Raw genomic sequence first — 21,337 nt, 5'->3', positions numbered from 1 at the left:
ATGAATACGTCATTCGCTGACGTTCGGTTTACGACTTCCGGTTGTCGCACTCCCGAGGAGCAGCGTGCGTCGGCAGCGTCTCTCCGGTCTCGGCGCTTTCTTGGCTCCCGAACTCCCGGCAGGAAGAGGCGGCAGAGGTAAATTGAAAACATATGCGTGAAGGCAATGCCCTGGCCCGCGCTTGCCCGAGGGGGTCGCGCGGTGCCTCGAGCAGACGATTTTCACCCCTACCGGAAGTGTGCCCGTGACGTCGTAGCTGCCGCGGCTCGAGCGAATGACAGCGTGTGGTGGCCTGCCTACGTCATGGTACTAGTGACGTCTGTTTTCCCGGTTTCCCGCGAATTTTAAAAAACGCGATTTTTAAAAAGCCATAATAAATTGCCGGCTCAGTTCTGAAGACTCATACTTGGTGTCAGTGCTTCTGAGCATAACTTCTAACATTTACAAGCGGCTTTTAATTCTTTTCATGGTCCCTTTAAGATATAAGATTTTAAAAATATTTTACCCCTTGTAATGAATATGCATTCCCTAAGTTTTCAGACATCTTTTTTTGGGGGGAAGAGGGGGGGGGGGGTAGAGGTGGGAACATTGTGTGAGTAAATACGGTAATAGATGAAAAAGATTGCCCGAATAGAATACATGAGCCTCTATGAACAATATGTAAAAATGTATTTCAGCAGCAGTTGCACTCAGCGCATTGGCGTGCATATCTGCAACTTTCTTGTTTCCAATAAATCGGGTTTAATAAATGTTAACAGTCTAGTATCTTCTCCAGCAGCAGTCCCTGCAAGTCAGTTCACAGCAAGCATGGACATCTTGACGAACAGAGCGAGTGTTTTGATCCCTGTTCGCAATCGCTGAAGGAGAGAACAAAGAGACAAGCACATAAATTTCACAAGCTGTTTATTCAGTATATATATAATTATCAAAACACCATTTTGCTCCGTAACGGTGCAATCTCCATTTGACTAGGTTGAATCATTCACCAAACCACAGGTCTTGTACACAGTCTGTTTTTTTTTTTTTTTCGTTCCCGCAATACATATGTGTGACAATGTTTGGCATGCAGTGTACGGTTTCTTGTTCATAGTTTATATATATTTTTTGGCGCGTTTCCTTTCCTTCCAGGGGAAAAATAGACAGCGAACAGAAAACTCAAAAGCAACACTGTAGCTCTTGTAGTGTAAACTGCATGCAGCTTTCTGTACAGTTTTGCGCTCACAATGGTGGGTCTATTACTCTCGGTGGGAAATTTTTTTTCATCGTTTCCCAACACACCTGAACAATACAAACACATATAGCACCGTCATACTTAGTGGTTCAAAGCAGCACAGGCAATCAGCCCAATATTGCAAATGGATGGTTCCGCACAGGTCCCTTGTAGGACCGGCCTTTGATTGGGCCAATGACCTGTGCTGCCTAGGTGGTGCCACCTGTTGAGAACACCACAAATAAATGGCTCAGGTCTACCACTGAGAGCATCCATGAAATGAAACTCCATAGCTTGATATTCAATGAGTTCTTTGCACGGATGACTAATATGACCATTTAAAATAATTTAACGATGTATGGCCTCATACGTGGTGAAGATGACAGCCAAAAACTTGCTAGTATCAGCAGGTGGCGCCACTAGTACCAGTTAGTATGACAGCGCCGTTCAGCGGTCTAAAGGAGCATCCCTTTTATAGCATCAAACCGTTCAATATACATCAACTTTGCCACTACAACAACGGAAATGCCTGCTTCTTACACCAATGTAAACAAAGCAATACAGCGAACCAGGAGCATGGTTTCGGTACAGGCTTTTCGCCATGAAGCAAGCGCAAGAGAGCCACGCGTCTTTCGATGAGCCACAATTAACTCGCCTACGAGCCATGCACATATTATGGAGACGTTCTTTATACGCTGCAGAGAGCTCGCATTATTTCTTTTTTCTTTCAGAAAACGGTTAAATTGTAGATTTCCTATAAGATGCCCCCTTACATTCTCTCTGCTGTGCTCTCAGAGGCCGGCTGACATTCCTCTTGAGGCGTTCACAAGATGAGCGAAAGCTACTCGCAAAGTATATCCGCCGAGAAAATATGCGACTACAGCACCAGTACACCGAACAGCGAGGAAGTTTAGACAGCAGCACCATCTATACAACTGTTTGTGAGCAATCGTTCCTCAAGCAGGACATGCTTGCAGAGAAACAAAACGTGAACTCTTTATCCTCAAGACAGTGTTGGGGAATCAACTTGTTGTCAGTAAGACAACACCTTCGTTGAGGAGCATTCCGCATGCATGTGCATACCGCGAGGACAACTGTGGGTTGCAGTGCTTTTAAGAGAATATTGCGGCCACCTGCAGGCTATCAGAATGACTGGCATTAGCTTTACAATTCATGCGATTTGCAATGATAATTTACTAAAGTGGACATCACTGGCTGTCTTGAAGATAAAGTCGTTTCCTTTCTCTATAAGGTGGTCCGGGTTGTTATAGGCGCCTTGCAACTACAGACAGGTGCAGAACACGAGGAGGTGCTCAATCGACATCGGGCCAGAAGGTGCGATGTGGCTCTATCAGTGATGCAGGGGGCGCTATGATTGCGACAACCACGGCGCCCCTAGCGAGAGCGGTTAGGATCATTGTGACATGGCCTAGGACCTAAATGGCGACCAATGTTAATTTTGTATGAAAGTTAAATGTACATTGCAATTTGCCTGATTGACACATTTGAGAAGGTAATTCTTCCAGTTAGACAAGGAATTCAGGACAAATCAAAGTCCTTCCGCACATTATATCAATGATGTTTACAGCCTTCAGGCTTACACGAGCCAAGTATGTGAGGCACGGTCACGTATGATGCTCTCCGATAAGCAGTACACATCACTTCTCGAATGATTGTTTTGAACCTGTCTGATTGCAGCAAGCACGGTGGTAGCCTATGACAGTTCTAAGACACTGAAGACAGCACAACGCATGACATTCTTAAAATAAGAAATTCTGCAAAAGAAAAAAAACTCTGAGCGATCAGCAACACCAGGTCACTTTTAAATATCCAAATGCATGGTTGCCCGTCAATGACCTTTGGAGACACCGGTTATCTGAAAAAGTTTCAATGAATCTTTGCCAATATTACCACTGCACAAAAACAAGAAACACTATATTGCACAAGAAATGTGCAGAACAAATGTAAAGTGTGAAGAAATGCAAAACAATAAAACGCTCTTGAAATCAAACTTAATAGAAATACAATTAAGTAACTACGGCACAATAACTTTAGCATGTTTCAAACGTGACACTGGTCCAAACGAAATACGCGATTTGAATTGCAAAAGAAAAGCCTAAGTCTGCACGGAAAAATTAATATCCAGACTGAATACGACATTCTTATAGAAAAATCAAAATACAAGGAACCCTACCCGCTCTAGCTGAGTTTGCATAATTTATCCGAGAAATGGCTCTCTTGTTCGGACGCATGCTAAAAACACCCAGTTGTTCGTAGTATGTCCGCAGCAGTCATTTACAAAGCCCCTTGATCATACTGTGTCCGGCATCAAGCCCTACAGCATTAGCGATTGGATGCACACCAATTAATCACAAGAATAAACAAGAAACAACGGTCCTGGTGACACTGTTAATATGCACTGTGCGCCACCAACACTTTGCCCACTGACGTAAGCGACACATGTTGAGCTGTTGACGCTCATATGCGGCCCTTCGATTCTTTCACCATTTTCGTAATAGCGACAGCCGACTCTGCCCGTCTGTCAGCAGGTTTAAAATACGCAGTGGCTTTCTAGATCGGCAATAGTAATATTTCACATATACCTTTTCACCGATAAGAAGCAAGACACATTGCCACATGCTTGACTAAAGAAATTTTTTTCTAAGCTCTCGTGACAGATGGCACCAGATTAACGTTCAAATATGGCACCAGTATGTTGTAGTCCACAAGCGAACACTTAATTCTGTGAAGATATGACAAACGGTTATCGCTCAGCTTATAGTTACATCGTGGGTACAATTGAACCAAATGCACTCTGAAAGGCCGTTAAAGCAACACGAAGTCTCAGTTTACCAGTGCAAGCTTTACTTCAGCAAATAACAACAGAGAAGCATCCATCCACTGATCGTTCAGACAAGGGAAGTACAAAGTCTGACTACTCCCATATTTCTCTCATGGAAGGTATGAAGACAAGTAAAAAGAGAAGTGCACGACAAGTTCCCTTGTCGAAACATCGGTGACTGGGCTTAGGGTTTTTTTTCCTTCCTTTGCAGATGTTTGGGCTTCAAAAAACTATCTTCCTTTACTTCTGTTGTCAGCAGAAGCATTAGTGAGTTTTCAGGGAGCCATCTACTCAGCGATTGCATTACCTGCGTATCAAAACCTGCCAACAGCCGCTAAACTTTACGTTGCACGAACGAAGGTCATCTATACGTGAGTATCAAGTGCATCTCTGGGAATCCCAAGATGTTCAGTTTAACTACAACAGGGATGGTACTTAATACACAGGGGGAGAAATACACACTGAAGTATATGTATCACTCCTGTGCATTTCCATTCCGGTATATCAGGTTATTTACAGGGAAAAAAAAAACTCTGCTCGAGAACTGTGAACACATTGGTTGTTGTTGTTCTGTTTTCATCCATAATACGAGCTCATTCACTAATAGTGCCCATGCATGCACGTTAGGCCGCAACAACGTCGTGTTGAATCAAACCTTATTTCGGTGTCCATAACTGGACAAAAGTGGTCTTTCGAGAGTCCTGCATATCGTCACAGATTTCCACTGCTAGTTCTTCGCCGTGGCTTCAAGTACAAATACACCCAAAGTGAGCGCGACAAGAGCCAATCTAATTACACTTGCAAATGCACATTTAGACACAGGCTAGCCAAGCACAGTCAAGACCTGGGTTTTACCGCATTCTCGGGTTTGCAGACCGCATTCTTTTGTTTGCTCGTAAGCTCAGTGCTCAAGGATATATTAATAAATATATATACAAGAACTAAAACAGCTTTATACAAGCACTTTTATCAAGTTTCTTCGAAGACAGAGAGAAAGAGGTCTTAATAGTGTCAAAATGCAGGTGTCTGTATAACTGAGGTGCTACGCTGTGCGCGAGTCACACCAATGGCTATAGTAAAAAAAATAATAATACATGTTCAGGAAGGTTGAATAGCGAAGCAAACAACTTCCACGATAACAGACTCGCACAGCAAAAGCCCAGCGATTGTGTCTTCCTTCAAATGACTCACGTGTTTTTCTTCTTTTTCAGTCCCGTGCCAATATACTGAATTCACCAGCACGCAACGACATCTATCGAGAAACGCCACTGGAGTCAGCCCTGCCTCCCAGAGCTCGTGCACCATTCTTGAGTGTTTGAATGACGCACTTCAAACAACAACACAGATAAGAAAATACAGCAGCTTTGAAAACTTGACAACGACTCTGGTGTGTGACGTTCCACAAACATTCTCAGCTTGAGTTGTTATATGGAAGAATCGAAAGTTGGAATCCAGATTTTGGAATAATTTTCCTTCGGTGGGTCCTTTGACGTAAAGACGTGAAGAAACACAAAGTACGGCAGAAAAAACCACAAGAATATCATGATACGAATAAAAGACATCAAAAAGTCGCAAGCGGCAAGATTAAAATCAAGTGAGCCTTGTTTTCGATTGTTTGAAGAATATGTTGAACACATCATCTGGAAGCCTATATATACATGCGCCTACCACAGAGTGAAAGCTTTTAAGGAAGCAGTTTTGCCTTCCAGTTATACTGCAAGCAAGAAATGATGTAAAGTGCAAACTAATTTTACGTTAAAGTGCATAAGATATCACATAATTTCTTGCAAACAAAGAACTGCGAGTCTCAATTTACTGAAACTTTCCTTCGTGTCAACTAGTGCCCGAACTATTCAAAGTTTCAAGGAGCACTAGGCTTCAGCGCCAGCGTTCAGCACATACCAGCACAGTAATAACATGCGGATATTTTAAAACTGAAAACAGAAGTTCAGTCTCACAACCCTCGACCATATATATATATATGTTGTGGCACTGGAATGCATAATTCCTCAAGCTTAAAACATCCTACCATGCAGAGGAACAATTGGCATGCCGTTTTTTTTTTCTTTTGTGATTAATAAATGTTGTGTTGATATGCACGGAGAGAAAAAATGGGTACTACACAGGTCGTTCATCTTCTTGCAGCACCGTATTTGTTGTAAAACTTGAGCAAGAAATCATTCGTAAGGGTTTTGTTGTATACAAGCGACGCTGGTCACAGGTATGCCATGAATCGCAATTAAGGGTTGCTGTGCTGCCCACCGTCGATGCAGTGCACGGTTATTTCAACGTCTCAGCATCGTTACGTGGTGGCGCAGTCGACAGGACTCGAACGGAGCTCGAACAGATTGCTAACCCATCAGTTTGCGACCAGTAATACCAGCCTTCGAAATGGCTGACGTGCAAACTACGCTCGTGCAGCATTTGCGTGGGGAAAAAAAAAATGTGGATTGGGATCTCGTACACTAAGCTAAACGTGCGCTAGCGTTTCCAAAGACAACAAAGAAGAAAGACAGATATGAAGCTGTGTCACCTGAAAAATACTATGCTTGCCTATCGCAGGGTGCGGACTGAGTATTTAGATTACGGAAAATAACAAGAAACGAGTGTGAGATAACTATAGGCGATGTTGAACCACGTTTGCAGATACATTCTTTGGCTCTGTTGCTTTGAGCATAAGATTTAAGTGCCGCTGAAGTCATAACTCGAGTTTTGACAATGCTGTGGCGCTGAAGATACTATATGTGCCCTTTATTAGTCGACAAGAGGTATGCCAGTATTTTAATACTTTTGCTTGTAATACCTAGCATCGCCCCAGGATAAAAATAAGAGAGTGCTTCACTATCACTGTGCGAACCAATGCCACTGTGAAGAGATGGTAGTATGCTCTGGTTTTTTAGCATTCAGAGGGAACCTCCATAGAAAAAGAAGCCCAGTAAGCCGACATGATGCCAGCAGGAATGGTGTGACATCCAATCGTATGACAGTAATTCACTGACATCTTTTCATATGACATCATGAGTTACTTGGAGATTTCTATGACACTGACCGTACACCACTGGGGAGTGAAATGTGCCTACAAATATTTGTTTATCGGACCTCCCTATAAATGCACCTTTTCCCCTTAAAACCGCAATATACTAGATGTCGTAACCAGCTTAAGTATTGCTTGCTTAATCCAAGTGCTGCAATGTTTGCCTTTGTCCAGTTTTGGTTAAAACAAGGTTCATGCTGAATGAGTTATCAATTGAGTAGATTTTATTCCACAGCCAGTCCCCATTTTTTTCTGCTTAAGCAGTGACCCGTACTGTTTAAACATTATAAGACAAAGCTATTCCCGTTTAATGAAATGTTTGGGTTAAGTAATAAATATCTAAGCGAGAGAAACTCAAGAGAGGCTGTCATTTTAAGTTGTCCTCTTCGGCGCACATATCATACCATGGAAATAATATTAACAATACTAATGCATAAATAAAACTTCCAGTATCAAAAATGCTTTCATGTGATGCTGAAACATCGTATGATTTTGTATAGTATACATGTGCACCAATCAACGTGAAGTATTGTGATTTTTGGTAGCACACGAATAAAGGTTATTCTCTCAGAATAAATTGTATTTTTCATCGCATATCTGGCAAAATGACCTAGTCAGCTCACTTTTTGGCACTGTTATTGATCCGAGGATTCGTACTCCGTCAAGTTCGACGTGGTATGGCGAGCACATAATTTATGGCGTCAATATAGTACTGAGGTCGATCGTGAAAATGCATAAAACTACCACATACATAAGACTACAAGTAAACTATAGCTAAGTACTAGTTACAAGAAGACGTGTTTGGTGCGGAAAACAATCTACAGGCATATAACATACGATGAGCAGCCTCTAAGAGGTCGTCATCCTTGCCCACACTTGCACAACCATAAATTGTGAAATTAATAATTAACATATCTACCAACATTTCTACCCACTGTAGCAATTTCTTCGATCGAAGCTAAAGTTTGAACTTGTCAAGACAGTTGGAACTTCAAATGTGAACATCACGCAACACAACCAATACTGACTTTCTGTAATCCCCGCACTTTATGGAGTAATATATCAACATCAAAGTAAGCAAAAAGAGCTTTCATGATTATCTTCGTTCGACCTTACCCATAAAGCAAAATTTCCTGATCTGATGACTGAATAGATTCCTACATCAAAGCTTTCCCAAATTGAAATTCTACTCGACAACCGGAACTGCAAAACATAAATCTATAATACCGCATCTGTCTCGTTGACGCCAGTAAAAACATTGTTCAACTATCTCTCATGGCGTACCTGCCTTTAGGTGAAAACACTGAAAATCTATAACCTGACATGCACTCACTACCGCTGCTGTGGTACCGTCACTCCGAGTAATAGTCGAGAGTCAAGGCACCAGTGGAGACATTAACTGCTGTCCTCAAGACTTCTTGTAACTGGTAGTACACGGTAATATGCAGCATAAGTTCTCGGATGATAATGGGCAAAAGTGAATGCATAAAATTAACGTCCAAGGGCTAAACCTTCATAACTTAAGATAGGCAAAGCCCAGTGAAAATTTAAAACCGCCCTGATGACATTCTGGCTTTAAAGAATTGCCGCAAGATGTCGCCACTAGTGCTAATGACTTCCAGCCACCTCGGTAAAATGGTATCACGACAACAGCTTTGTGTGGACAGCTTGCATCGACGTCATAGCGGCAGCCACTTTGGAGATATAAGCAGGGTGAAAAACTGAGCGTTTTTCTAATCCACTTATTGTAACCTGCTCTGACGTGCATCGTCATGGTGTCCACAAAGTCGCCTGCAAGCCATCTGCCCAATGGGTGCTGGAACTCCCTTGGATGTCCGGTGGACGTCCCAAACGTCCAAAGGACGCCCATGGCAGTTTTAATGTCCACTGGGTATCGACATCACGCAATCCAAACACTCCTTTTAACAAACTTTGCCGCTTGTAAAAAAAAAACGCGAACTTCACGCGTTCACATGCCAACACTCTTGGCCCAGAAGCACTTGCCAAGAAAAATTGAGCAACCAAGAGCTGCTGACATGCACACTCATATATCTGGGTGCCAAAGCGCACCTTCATGCCAGGAACCTAGAGAATGGTCAAGCATAATGAGAAGAGGCAGCACAGAGCTCTCCTACAAATTGTTACCACTGCAGTACCCCGTGTTGGATAAGAAACAAATACAGGTAAGGAGGCAAGTGAGGCAGGTTGTTTCGGTGACAAAACTACATGAGCAATTTCTAGAGGTTCGTCTAGAGAGTTGAAATAATACAGAAAAGAAAACGGCGAAAAGCTTGCGAGAAAGCATGGAACTTGATAAAATCCGGAAGAGTGCGAGGCAGGTGAAGGTATGAACTACTTTTTACGTGTGGGGAAAGTTGCAGAGTAGGTGAATTTGTGAAGAGTTCGGAAAGCGCTTGTTTTTGTTCTTCTGGCATAAAACTGTTACGTTATGCCATGTGTGCAATGCTGACCATATATGTTTTACCACAGTTGTCAGGTTTGGAAACTGGGATGTTCCTTTCCAAGTGAGCACCACATCAGTTCTGAAACCAAGGATTAGTTGTCTCATCTTGTTTTTTCTGAATCTTTACAGGGAGTGAAAAAAGAAATTGTGGCCTCACATTAAGAAAATGAACAAGTCTATGCATTAAAATTTAACAATGAGTAGAGGCTTTGCTGCAAAATATATTCCTAATAATTTTACGACATTGAGAACATATTAGGTGACGCTGTGTAGCAGAGCATTTTTCGCTATCATGGAAGGTCATGCTAGGGCAGTGAGTTTTCCGCGCCTTTTATCGCCTAATGTTTGAACTTCTGTGGACTTCACACGCATCAGCAGCGCCTACTGAAATTCTTATCGCTATTGAACACATCGTATATAGAAGGCTTTTCGTGTATATTCCACTAAATTCCAAGAGCCATTCTTTTTGTGCTTTGTAGGACAGCAGTTGACACGCATCATCCACAAGGCGCATTACAGTCGTACCCAACACCTACTATACGACAAGTCCGCTTAGCACTCCGGCTTAGGGAGTTTATACGCTGGCCAGTACCCGACCAGGGGAAGTCTGTACCATGCTTAATTCCTCGGGGGTAGATTAAGCAGGGCGTTTTCTTTTTGTTGTACTCCTGAAGGACAAGTTCCGAGTTTAAGTGAACAAGTTCACTTAAAGCATGTCCGTAATGCCTGGGGCAATGGCTGCTTGAGCTCGTCTTGTTCTAGTGTATGCCGCAGTGGGGCAGCAAAGGTTCAAATTCCATTTTCCCTGAACATAGGACACGGCACTTGCTTTTGCCGTAAAAGACGCGCACAGTTACAGCAATAGAGTCTTGGAAGTGTTCACGCTTTGAACGCGCTCTCTTCTGTACAAACAAGGACATGTAGGTGCCTGACAAAGCTTTGGAACATCGTAGCGACAACATAGCCAGCGTTTTTTTTTCTTTCTTAGGCCATATCGATTTCGCGAACGAATGCAAAATATCCATAAAGGTCTAGCCAGTTTGCTGTATATCCCCAAGCCACGTGTCCCAACGTTAGACGAAGTCTTCGCCAACCAGGAGTGGAGGTGGTGGCTTGTAGAGGATGCTGACTGGCCGGGTAGTCACTGGAGCTGGCTGCGTCTGCGGCTGAGGCTCCGACCCGTGCAGAGCTGCCACTTCCTGGCTACCACCCTCCTGAGCGCCGTTCGCCTCGACGAAACTCTGAGGGGTGTGCCACATTCTCTCTGTGGGCTTCCGCTTCATCTGGAGCACGTTGGTGTAGTCTTTGATGAGTCCAGCAATCTGAAGGGCCTGCAAACAGCAGGAGAGAGAAAAGAACAACAAAAAGTCGTGCAATTAGCCTTCCAGAAATAAATAAGGGCCAGCGGAAGCCAAAGGTACACACGAGGGGTATCGGACAAAGAAGTATTACTGTAAGTAGTGACGCAAATGGTTTTCCCAGAGTATCCTGATATAACTACTGCACTGTCCTCACCCCATGTATGCACTATGTGCTGTATAACTTGTGTATGTGCTATGCATTGTGTAACTTGAGACTAGGAAGTCCAGAAAAATAGCTGTATAGCTACTAGCAGCCAACCTGTGATGATTTTTAGTTGCTCTTTATTGGCACTAGCATATTTGTACTTTGCATTTATTTTATCCCGTTGCCCACATCCTCATGTGAGAGTTAAGTATGTGAAAAGAAGCAGCTAAAAAGATTCGCATTTCCCAAAAGTCCTAGGAAGAGCCTGGACCACAGAATGTTGTGAAATCCTGCCCCCCTCCACCCCCACCCACAACTTAAGTGTTGGGTTGACTTTCGTGAGAAAGATAGCACAAAGTACCAAACACTAACTATTTAAAGGTACACTCCGGTGGTCTTTCCATGCATGCGCATTTGAACAAAACTTAGATGCAGGTGCTTGTCCTTCTCTTGATCATTAAGGAAAAATTTCGCAGCTATGCGGAGCCTCAATTCTGTGCAAACTGACCTCAGTTTAACTGATATCTACAAGCAACGCTGTGTTTGTGATGTCACATATGTTACCTTGATGCTCTATATGTACTTGCTGATCGCTAAAATGTACGTCGGGCATGTTTTCGGTTATTTCAGAGACATGAACGGGGGTTGGCGCTTACTGTCGCCAGTTTAGCAGTTGCAATGCCCGCAGCAGGTGAGTATTGGCGATAACATTTGCGAAGTCATCACTGTGCCTTGCAAATTACCATCTTTGGTTGGGCCAGCCTATATTCAGTTTCTAGTTTCTACTTGTTGCCGGTTAAAAACTGCTTCCTCATTATTTTGGAAAACGATTTATTGCGCAGAAAGAGAAGTGTCTTAGAGTTACATTTATTTCATTGACTGAAAATGCTAGAAAAGAAACCCGGAGTGGCCCTCAAGCAAAAAGACAGTTGTGTGGAAAGAGGTCAGTATTCCCGTCCACCTATCGGCAACAACTATCTTGCAAGGTTTTTGTGCCCCTGATATGCATACATTAAATAATGTCGGCAACTGATCAAGCAACTTTCCGGTAGATTTTGAAAGTGACAAATACAAATGGGGCACAAACACGCATACCTCGCTGAATTAGTGCGACGATGAAGGTTCAGACCACGTACCTGATTGGTAGTGAATATGTACTTCGCACCCTTCTTGCCGCCTCCTGTGATGATCATCAGGCTATTCAGGGATGGACTGTAGTTCACAATGCTCTCGTAGTCACACGCACACAGCACATTCTGGAAAAAGGAACGAGAAGAGAGCACAGGGCACATCACAACTGTGCGTAAGAAAAAAACACTGGTCTGGTGCCAAATAATGCTCAAAGTTGCATGCTTTATTTGAAGGCACGTAACTCCACAGCACTTCACACATTTAGTGTACCTGAATAAGCGGGCTTCAAGCAATTACTCTCTTGCTTGTTCACGGCAAAAAGGTGCCTTCTTGAGCCAAGAAACTCGTAACTGAACAAACGAGTTCGTCTTTTGTGCCAGATTGATCAAACTCCCAACGTCAAGCGTGACGTCACGAAACCGAGTGCCATTACTGGGCCAGTCGCGTGTGCTGACAGTTGATACTTATCGCGCTTTGGGCTCTAATTAAAAATCATGCCGTTGATGTACTAATCTAAAGCCACCACCCCATGACACCAGAAGCCCCATTTTATAGCAATGCGCGTGCTGATGCCTCTCAAAAACAGTCTGCGAGGCACAGAGAAAGGTGTTACTCGCCTTGAAATTGTAACCACTCGTAGAACAAAAAAAAAAACGATGGTGTGTCGTCACAAATATTTCATTCCATTTACACTATAAGTAGAACCCATTTTTGACGAAATCTGCATATCTGACATCCGTAAAAGGTAACCTATTGCTCTTGCCTAGCACTATATTTTAGGGCGCATGGATCCTTTCAAAGGGCACTGAGGACAGAAAGAAGTTCGGTTATGTCCACTGATCCCCACGTTTCAATAACAAAGAAAAACAAAAACAAAAAAAGTGAAACACAGGTGTCACTGGGGTCGCATGAAGTCAAGTGGCTCCACCCCCTTTCATTTCTTGTTGGTGATCATGAATTTTCTGACCAAAAAAATTATCGGGGGTGCTAAAGGAGCATATGTGCGATTAATGCGAAAGCATTGCAATTCTATTCCAATTCTATTCGAACCCTATTCTATTACTTTGTAGTTGGTGCAGTTGTAAGTACTAGTACTGACGATTACTGGTTAACATTTCATATTTTCCCACCTTTGATGATATCACACCATTTCTACCAATCGCGAGTTTTGTAACGCCGCCACATTTTGGGCAGCACCTGGTTTTCGTGTCAATGAGCAAACAAATGTTTTCGCAATAGTAATTCCTGTCTAGCTGCCAAACAAGGTAAATTAACAGAGTGACAAAAAGTCAAGCAGTCGAATTTTTACTAAGTATAGAAATTGGATGGAAACATCCTCTCTTTGTGCTCGAGGTATAACTAACAGCAGTTTTAACTAACACCATTTCCAGGCAACTCAGCGTATTGTCTGCGGCACTTGGCGAACACAAATCACGGTACGTACCCGTGTGCGAAGCTCGAGCAAATGCACGCCGGTCTGGTCAACAGCGAACCAGAGCGTCTTGGGCCAGGACGATGTGTAGGATTGCTGGAGAAAGAATTATTTGGATGTTTCAGATGATGGCACAGGACACAGGCCCTGAAACGGGCTTTAATAAAGTTGCGGTATGCCTGGGTTGTCAGAGCACGCCACTTCACGAATACCCTCCAGCAGGAATTTTTCTGATGCGCTTTGTAGAAGCTGAGTTATCTGCAGTCACAATTTGAATTTCAGTGTCTTTGCACCTTTCCCTCTCCTCCCATCACTTTTTGCACGCGTGACTATGTGTCCTCTGTTATGTGCAGAAGTGTATTATTTGGCCCAAATGTTCATGAGAACAGAATGAAGTGACTGAGCGAGTTGATATGCTCTCCTGGGAAGGTGTTTCAGAGCCTCTAAGTTTTATTGCGAAAGCAATACTAGTTGCACATTCAGCCCGTCGCGTAGCGAGGCCGGTAGCTACCATATTAGCATATTGCACTGGATTGGATTTGATTGGATTGTATAATAGATGCATCACCACAAGTCTAACCACAAGCATCACCACCAGCTACACTACGAGCTGTACCATAGCGTACGTATGGATATTGCTTTCGCAATTAACGGGCTTAACCAAGCTAAGCCACAGCCATTTTTTTTCAAGCAAGCCATGACTTGCAGATAAGCATGCATGTGGATTCCTGGATCACAGCTCGTTTTCACACATATTTTTTTTAGAAGTGCTTGTTCTGATGTACAAGTACACATCGTGACCTCTTCTGGAAATGCGAGCACGCCGAGTACACTGACCGTGACCTCGAAGATGGTGGCGCGGTGCAGCGGCCATGACTGAAGCAACGCGAGGAAGGCCCGCTTGCTCTCCTGCACATTCATGCCGGCCAAGACCTGGTGCTGGGTCACCACGTGGTCCGCCGAGATCATCTTGAGCAGCCGCATCGGAAGACACTGGGCCATCACTTTTCTGCGGGCACAGTGCCGGTCGATTTAGTGGGGGAGCGTTCGCGCTTACCTATGCAGGCTGCTTTTCGTGCTGAATTCAAGGGGAAAAAAGTGAAAGGTCAACTTGCCTATAGTCAACAATCGCCTCCCGGTAGTCCCCGTAGTCCAGCTGAGCCTTGAGGGCGCACAATGTGACCTAGAAAAAGGAAAAAGGAAAGAAAGGACACAAGCACAGCTCATATCGTGTTGTCGTACTTGCCAAAAACAAAAATTGGAGGGGACATTTAAGCTTTGCCTTAAGGGTATGATGCAATAATAGCATAATGGGTTAATTCCTATGTAGTATGCAAAAAGTCATTCTCTACTTTACATTCACAGATTCCTGTGAGTTCTCATATCCCCCCAAGCACAGTGGTTAAGCTATGCGCCACTGACTTCACGAAGACGCCAAGGGGAGTTTTGAATGCGTCATGGTTTCACTCACTGCCTCGTGCTCGGTCACAGGGAACTTGTCCAGGCGGATGTTGTAGACAAGCTGATGGAACAGCAGCTCTTCCTCAACGGGGTCACTCAGGTCCACGTAGGCGTCCAGCATCAGGTGTCTCTGGGGGATGAATATTCGTCACAACAAATTGAGTCATTAGGCTCCTGGCTCCTTCACTATCTCGTTTGTCACATTTGAAAACATTTGGAAAGCAGTTTTCCTAAACATTCAAAGCCTTGCATTAAAGCCCAAAAGCAGTTTGCGCACTTGAAGAAGCTACGACGTCTTTTCTTGCGTGTGGATTTGCCGTTGACATACCTTGAAAAGAAAGTATTGTTGCTTGTTGGCCTTCGCAGTGCCCTGCTGGCTCTGGGCCCAGCGCTCCCACTTGGACATTGCGTCCGCCATCTTCTCGTCCGGCAGCATAGCTCTTTCTGCAAAGGAGATTACATGTACCAGTCGCTACCAGCGAAAGGGGCCTCCGAGACACTCCGAGACACCCACACGTTTATTTCTGTACATTGCTGAGCATAAAAGCAAATCAGTTAACGTTCAGAGTTTGCATCTAGGCGTATTAACCCCCGGCGGACTTGGATGAGCCAGGTCATAAGCAGACTCATTTCTGGCTCCTGACGAGTCCAGCTTGTCGTGTATTTTCTGACACTTTGTGTATGGTTTAAAGCGAGTAAGGCTCGTCCAAAGCAGTTTTTTTTCGTTTGCTGACAGATGGCAGCATGAGTACTAAATGAACATTTTGCTACCATTTTCGACAAAAAAAAAAAATGTATGCGTCAGGAGATTCAAGGGACTCTGAGGACATTTTCAAGTTGACCTGTATCGACAGATTACCGCACCTTAATGGCAATAACGTTGCTTTCACTGAAAACACTGCTTTCGTAAGTTAGAAAAAGTGAAAGATGGAATGCAGGTGTCACCATTAACGGCTGATTTTGCAAGCAAACTGTGGCACGCCGACAGTTTTTTGGGCTTGAATCTCAGAGGCTAGATAACACCGTTATTTACTTCAAAACGGCAATCACAGTGTCCTTTTCGGTGGAGACGTCACGAGTCTGAATAGAGTGGCAGGAAAATGTGTAAATGCAACTTTCTCAGACAAACGTCTTCTGATGCCAAAAAGCAGTAACATGCCCAGAAATAGCCATATAACCAATTTTTAGTCTAAACATCGAACGAATAGAAGTATCCTAAGGGCCCCTTTAAGTGAGCTGGATGCAATCAACTGCCCCTTAGGTGCATGCAATGACAGTACATTATATTCAAATTTTACCTTATAATTAAATGACTTAACTAAACCCTGCTATCTTCAAAAAGACCGCAAGCGTCTTGAGGTAGCAAAAGAAATAAGCAGTGACAACTCCGGCTGCACTGCTCGTATACAAAGAAAAGTATATAAGTTGAACCTCATTATAACAAAATTGCAGGGGCCTCGCTATTACTGCGTTATAGCCGTACCTTCGTTATAGCCGTTGTTGACCGAGCTTCCAAAAGAAATTGTCATTCCCTCGTTACAGCCATTATTTCATTGAACGAGGTTCGACTGTATGATATCTTGCCATTTCCTTCAATCAGCCCGACCTAATTATTACGCGGCATAAGGAGATGGACGTACCGGTAGGTCCGATGACTTCGTAGATGGCATAGCCTTCAGCATTGGGTCTCAGGTTAATGCGGCTTTTGAGCATTGCCAGCACCTGTGTACACATATGCACGCAGCAACCGCGATTATGAGCCTGGTCGTCCCCTAGTCACATTTAGCTTCACCTGCTGGCTCGAAATCACAAGCACAATGCAAATTTCCAGCAATCACACAAGAAAAGACACTGAAATCGATAGTATTCACCATCTTCTACCGGAATATATGCCCATGAAAGCTCAACACATACAAGCACGTATGCAAAGAGTTCGGAAGTCTCTACTCGCAATCTCTTTTTCCAGGGGCCTTGTCTAATTTATGAGAAGCACAGCTGAGCATAGCTGTTATCAACATTTGCCTTTTACAAGAGCCACGTACACCGAGAAACATTCTAAAAATTCTTGCGCAGGTCAACACACGCTATTCTTCACGTCCAAGGTGCCAAGTGATGAGACAGAAAAACAAGAGCTATTTAAATATAAAGATCGGCGCTCACATAGCAGTCTTTGTGCTTTCTTTCACTGCTATAGAAAGTGGAAGAAAGCAGTGCGCCTGCCATTCTGCTCAGCTGCGAAGTGGCACTAGGCATAGAAGGAGCGATGCTTGTGGTGCCAGCTATGTGCGCGGCAGGCCTCATAACCTTTTAAGTGGTAGTATCCATCCTAGATATTGAACTTCACGGGCTGACCACGCATAAATTGGCAGGTGCTCACCTCGGCGGCCGACACGCAGGGGTCGAAGTCGACGTTTTGCACCTGTCCATCAAGGAAGTGCACCCTAGCACGACACGGGTGTCTCCTGGTGGTGCAGGACACCTCGTCTCGAGACGGGGGCCACCTCCGGCCGCGGGTCTCCAGGGTGCGCATCAGGCACTGCACATGCGCAGAACACGACAATGCAGCGAGGTGAAAAGCGGGCACGTGCTTGTTGGCCGAGTAAAACTTGACCGCTATTCAAGACTGGAATCGGCTTCCAGAATCGGTTGTCATTGAAAGCGATCCTGAAAGGTTTAAAGAACGTCTGACGTGTTATCTTGCTGTATAAATGGTTTCATTTCCCTTTCGTTACTTTATTTCTCTTTACGCTTTTGTTGTGTGTGTGTTTTCTTGTTTGTTCTTTTTTTTAATTCTTTTTTTCCCCACCAATGTGAGTCATGATGAATGTACTACTCCCCCCCCCCTTATGTAATACCCCCTCCCAGGGGCCTTTAAGGGTCTAATAAATGATGATGATGATGATGACAATGGAGCACAGCAGAACCCAGTATAGGTATCCCTGCACACTCCAGCCTTGTGTGCGTGGCTTTCGTGCAAACGGCAAATAACCGGCAGCCGACAGCTCAACTCAAGGCCTATGCAGAACATACGGCTCGCTGCTCAAAGTATGCACATGCATTCACCCTTGTACACTCCAAACAGAAGGGAGTAAAAAGGGAGTAAGCTCTCTTTTAGCACACTTTTATAAAAGAAAGTACACTAGAGGACAGCTTAGTCCCTTTTTACTCCCATATAGGCAGATGGGTGTTTAGAGTGTATGGATGTGCTGTGCAGCGCCTGATAGGACACGTAATATGTGCTTTGTGTTCTACAGCCAAAACTGACTTTGGTTCTAAATAGAATTTGGTGGTGTACCACAGAGGTGATTCTTCAACAGGAGTCCACTTACCAAACACAAACTTGGTGTTTGCGCTAGTCAGTGTTACATTGTAGAATACATGACGCCATGAACAGACACGGACGAATGCAAGTAGAGACATTACCGAGATCTCTGCGGTGTCCCCATTCGTTTTCGGCTTACACTGTCATGTATTAGCGGAAATCCGCAAGCAAGGGCTGACTGGAAACTTGTAGCAATCACTGCACAGAATGTGGTACTTGTATGCATGCACCACCGTGCAAGTGACATACAGTCGAAAAAAACAACAATAGAACTGTGTCAAAAATTCGATAAAATCTTCTGTAGTTTTGTTTTAAAAACTTATTTTTTTGTTGTTTTGTAGTACTTTTCTGTAGCCTGTAGTTCTTTAGTACTTTTCTGTGGTAACTACACAAAATGGTGTTGTTCCAACAAGTTTTTGGCCAGAAACATTACAGAAAATCTCCTCTGGTGACAGAAACTTTTCTGTTGTGTTTTTAGACTGGGCGCGTAATGTGCTGCACATAGTTCGAACTTATATCGTGCATAGAGGCAAAATATGCACCTTGAGCGCGAACTGGGCGAACTGTCCCTCCTCGGTGACGACGTCCATGGCGCAGTGGCGCAGGTGCGCGTGCAGGTATCCCAGGATGCGGCGGTCCGTGGGCGCAGCCACGCTGCACAACAGCGACAGCAGCTGCCAGTGGCGGACGTTCACCCGGCTGTTGGGGTCTGCAAGGAGGACGGATGGGCGGACGACACGAGGTCATGTACTGAGCAAAGTCCATCTTCATTCGTCCTTACAGCCTTTGCGTCAGAAAGCCATCTTACATTACAAAACCGTTACGCACCATCGTTAGTACAATTCGGACAAATTTCAGTCCGAGTTCCAGCAATAGTCAAGTGTCAACTTACAAGATGGCTGCAGAGGACTGCATTTTGCTTTAATCATATTTGACAAAAAAAAAAGAAAGAAAAAGCAGAGGCACAATGCTATATTCTGCAGATACTAGATGCACAGCGCTACCGCTCACCACGTACCGCGGCGCGGGCTTGCGCACTGTTGACGGGGGGAACATGCCGCCAACTGGCGCCCTCAAGGTGATCGTGCTTGCACAGTGGCGGCTAATGGTACGCAGTAAATGGTAGCAATACCCGCTATGCTAAAAGCATCTAAGTGAGAGGCCCGCCGTGATATATCGTCTACTCTTTGTGTCATGGTTTTTGGTAGATATCTCCTCCTATCTGCCCTGATAAACCTGATTTCGGAGGTCAAGTGACCATGTAGGAGGCCTCATGATTGCCATTGGATGTCAAGATTTCTCTGAATACACTCCTTACAGCAAGCTATAGCCTGCAAACAGAATAGGCGGCATTCACCTGTGTCGCAGCGCCCTACATTTTGTGGTGCTAGTCCTGGTGGGTTAGTTGGATCTGACGGTGCCAGGTCTGATTGGTGCTAAGGAAAATGTCGTGCCTCTGCGAGCGGATCCCGCGAACTTGATGTGCTGTGCTATTGTTCGCGACACTAGCAATCCTGCGAATCACCTCACCTGGGTGGTCTGTCGTCTGCTTGATGAGTTGGATGAAGAGTTCGTTAAGCAGCACCTCGCGGGCCATGCAGCACTCGAGGATGGACTGTGCCAGCTGGATCAGATCCCGCTGGCCGTGCCATTCGGTGTCCTCTGCACCACACAAGCAAGGACACAAGATACGTAGGTTTGTGTGGAACAACCCGACACAACGCTACGCTGGACACAGGCATGGATGGGGCCTCCAGTTCAGTAATATCAAGGTTACTCCCCTAAGTAGCTGGCAGCGACCTCAACCTCAATGCACCTATTGCATTCTGCATGCCCGTAGCGCCCCTACTGAGCGAGGAAATTCGGAGAGGGCCACAGGAAAAGAGGAGCAAGCATCTCACGACGCAGTGGCTGTGGTGGCTCATGTTACATGCTGTCAGAAGCAGTTTTTGGTACGCTGGCAGCTATGATGATAACGATCAGTAATAGTTATGATGGTGATGACAGTGGTGGTGAATGAAGGTGATGATGATAGATGAGATGGCGTTGAATGAATCACTGTCTAAGCGGACTCGAAACAGTTAGTCACCTAAGTGTAATTAGTGACTTTAAAATTACGTCTTTAGAAAGCAGTAAGGCTGAACATGACAGTGATACCAATCACTATACCATAAGTGCATACACCTTCCATTTATAAGAGTGTGGCCACTTTCAGCAGTCCCTGTTGCCACTTAGTCCAAATTAACCTATCACAATTAATGTATAACAGACTACATACAAATTCCATCTTTAAATACTGATCAAGAATTAACTTTACTGAGATACCAATTCCGACCACCTCGCATCATTTACTCTATTTATTGCGAGAGTTCGAAATGTGGACACTTTTTGATATTGTTACGTAGCCGTTGGGGCTCGTAACCGAAAGGCTTTAATGGGGGGTGACGTGGACGGTACCGGAGAACAAACCAAGAGCACCCAGAGAGCAATATTCTTGGTCTTTCACTAAAGAATAGCCGACAAAAAACTCAGAACAGTCCTTGAATGCATTCTGTATAAAATAAACTTAAATACTCACCTTCTTCGAGAAGCCCGGAGAAAATGAGTATTGATGTGAAGACCTTGGTTGCCGTGGTCTCTACTTGTGGTTCAGACATGACCAGGAAGCTCTGTCCGATGGGTGCCTTGCTGAAGGCCCAGTAAGTGTGCTGGTAGGACTTGTAGCCTTCGGAGCTGTATTCCTGACGTAGCTTGTCCAGACGGTTTCTGTTCAGCCTATGCCATGAAGAATAAAGTCCTTCGTGTCAAAGCATGATAGAAGCAAAGAAAAGCTCTAGCGATGCTGCAAGAATTGACTACGCTTACGCCACGCTGCGTATAAGCCATAAAACACCTTGAAAACAGTTGAAATTTTCATCAAACCTCTGCATTTTCA

At 44.4% G+C, this 21,337-nt stretch overlaps 1 protein-coding gene across 1 annotated transcript in view; it reads right to left on the bottom strand.

Annotated features, from left to right (window-relative positions):
* Nucleotides 1–886: 886 nt before the first annotated feature.
* Nucleotides 887–21,337, bottom strand: part of Myo81F (unconventional myosin 81F) — a 110,814-nt gene continuing 90,363 nt past the window's right edge. The window contains exons 33-44 of the mRNA XM_089561138.1: nt 20,981–21,177; nt 19,933–20,064; nt 18,945–19,111; nt 17,458–17,616; nt 16,721–16,802; nt 15,409–15,524; nt 15,091–15,210; nt 14,735–14,802; nt 14,457–14,628; nt 13,632–13,715; nt 12,193–12,312; nt 887–10,881 (exon numbers count right to left, since the gene is read on the bottom strand). Of these exons, the coding sequence (XP_089417264.1) occupies nt 10,624–10,881; nt 12,193–12,312; nt 13,632–13,715; nt 14,457–14,628; nt 14,735–14,802; nt 15,091–15,210; nt 15,409–15,524; nt 16,721–16,802; nt 17,458–17,616; nt 18,945–19,111; nt 19,933–20,064; nt 20,981–21,177 (1,675 nt within the window). The 3' untranslated portion in view covers nt 887–10,623. The remainder of the gene's footprint in view (nt 10,882–12,192; nt 12,313–13,631; nt 13,716–14,456; nt 14,629–14,734; nt 14,803–15,090; nt 15,211–15,408; nt 15,525–16,720; nt 16,803–17,457; nt 17,617–18,944; nt 19,112–19,932; nt 20,065–20,980; nt 21,178–21,337) is intronic.

The sequence above is a fragment of the Amblyomma mixtum genome, chromosome 9, assembly GCF_055824585.1.
Source record: "Amblyomma mixtum isolate Tamu chromosome 9, ASM5582458v1, whole genome shotgun sequence".
Taxonomy (NCBI): domain Eukaryota; kingdom Metazoa; phylum Arthropoda; class Arachnida; order Ixodida; family Ixodidae; genus Amblyomma; species Amblyomma mixtum.
This window is presented reverse-complemented; position numbering and strand designations above follow the sequence as displayed.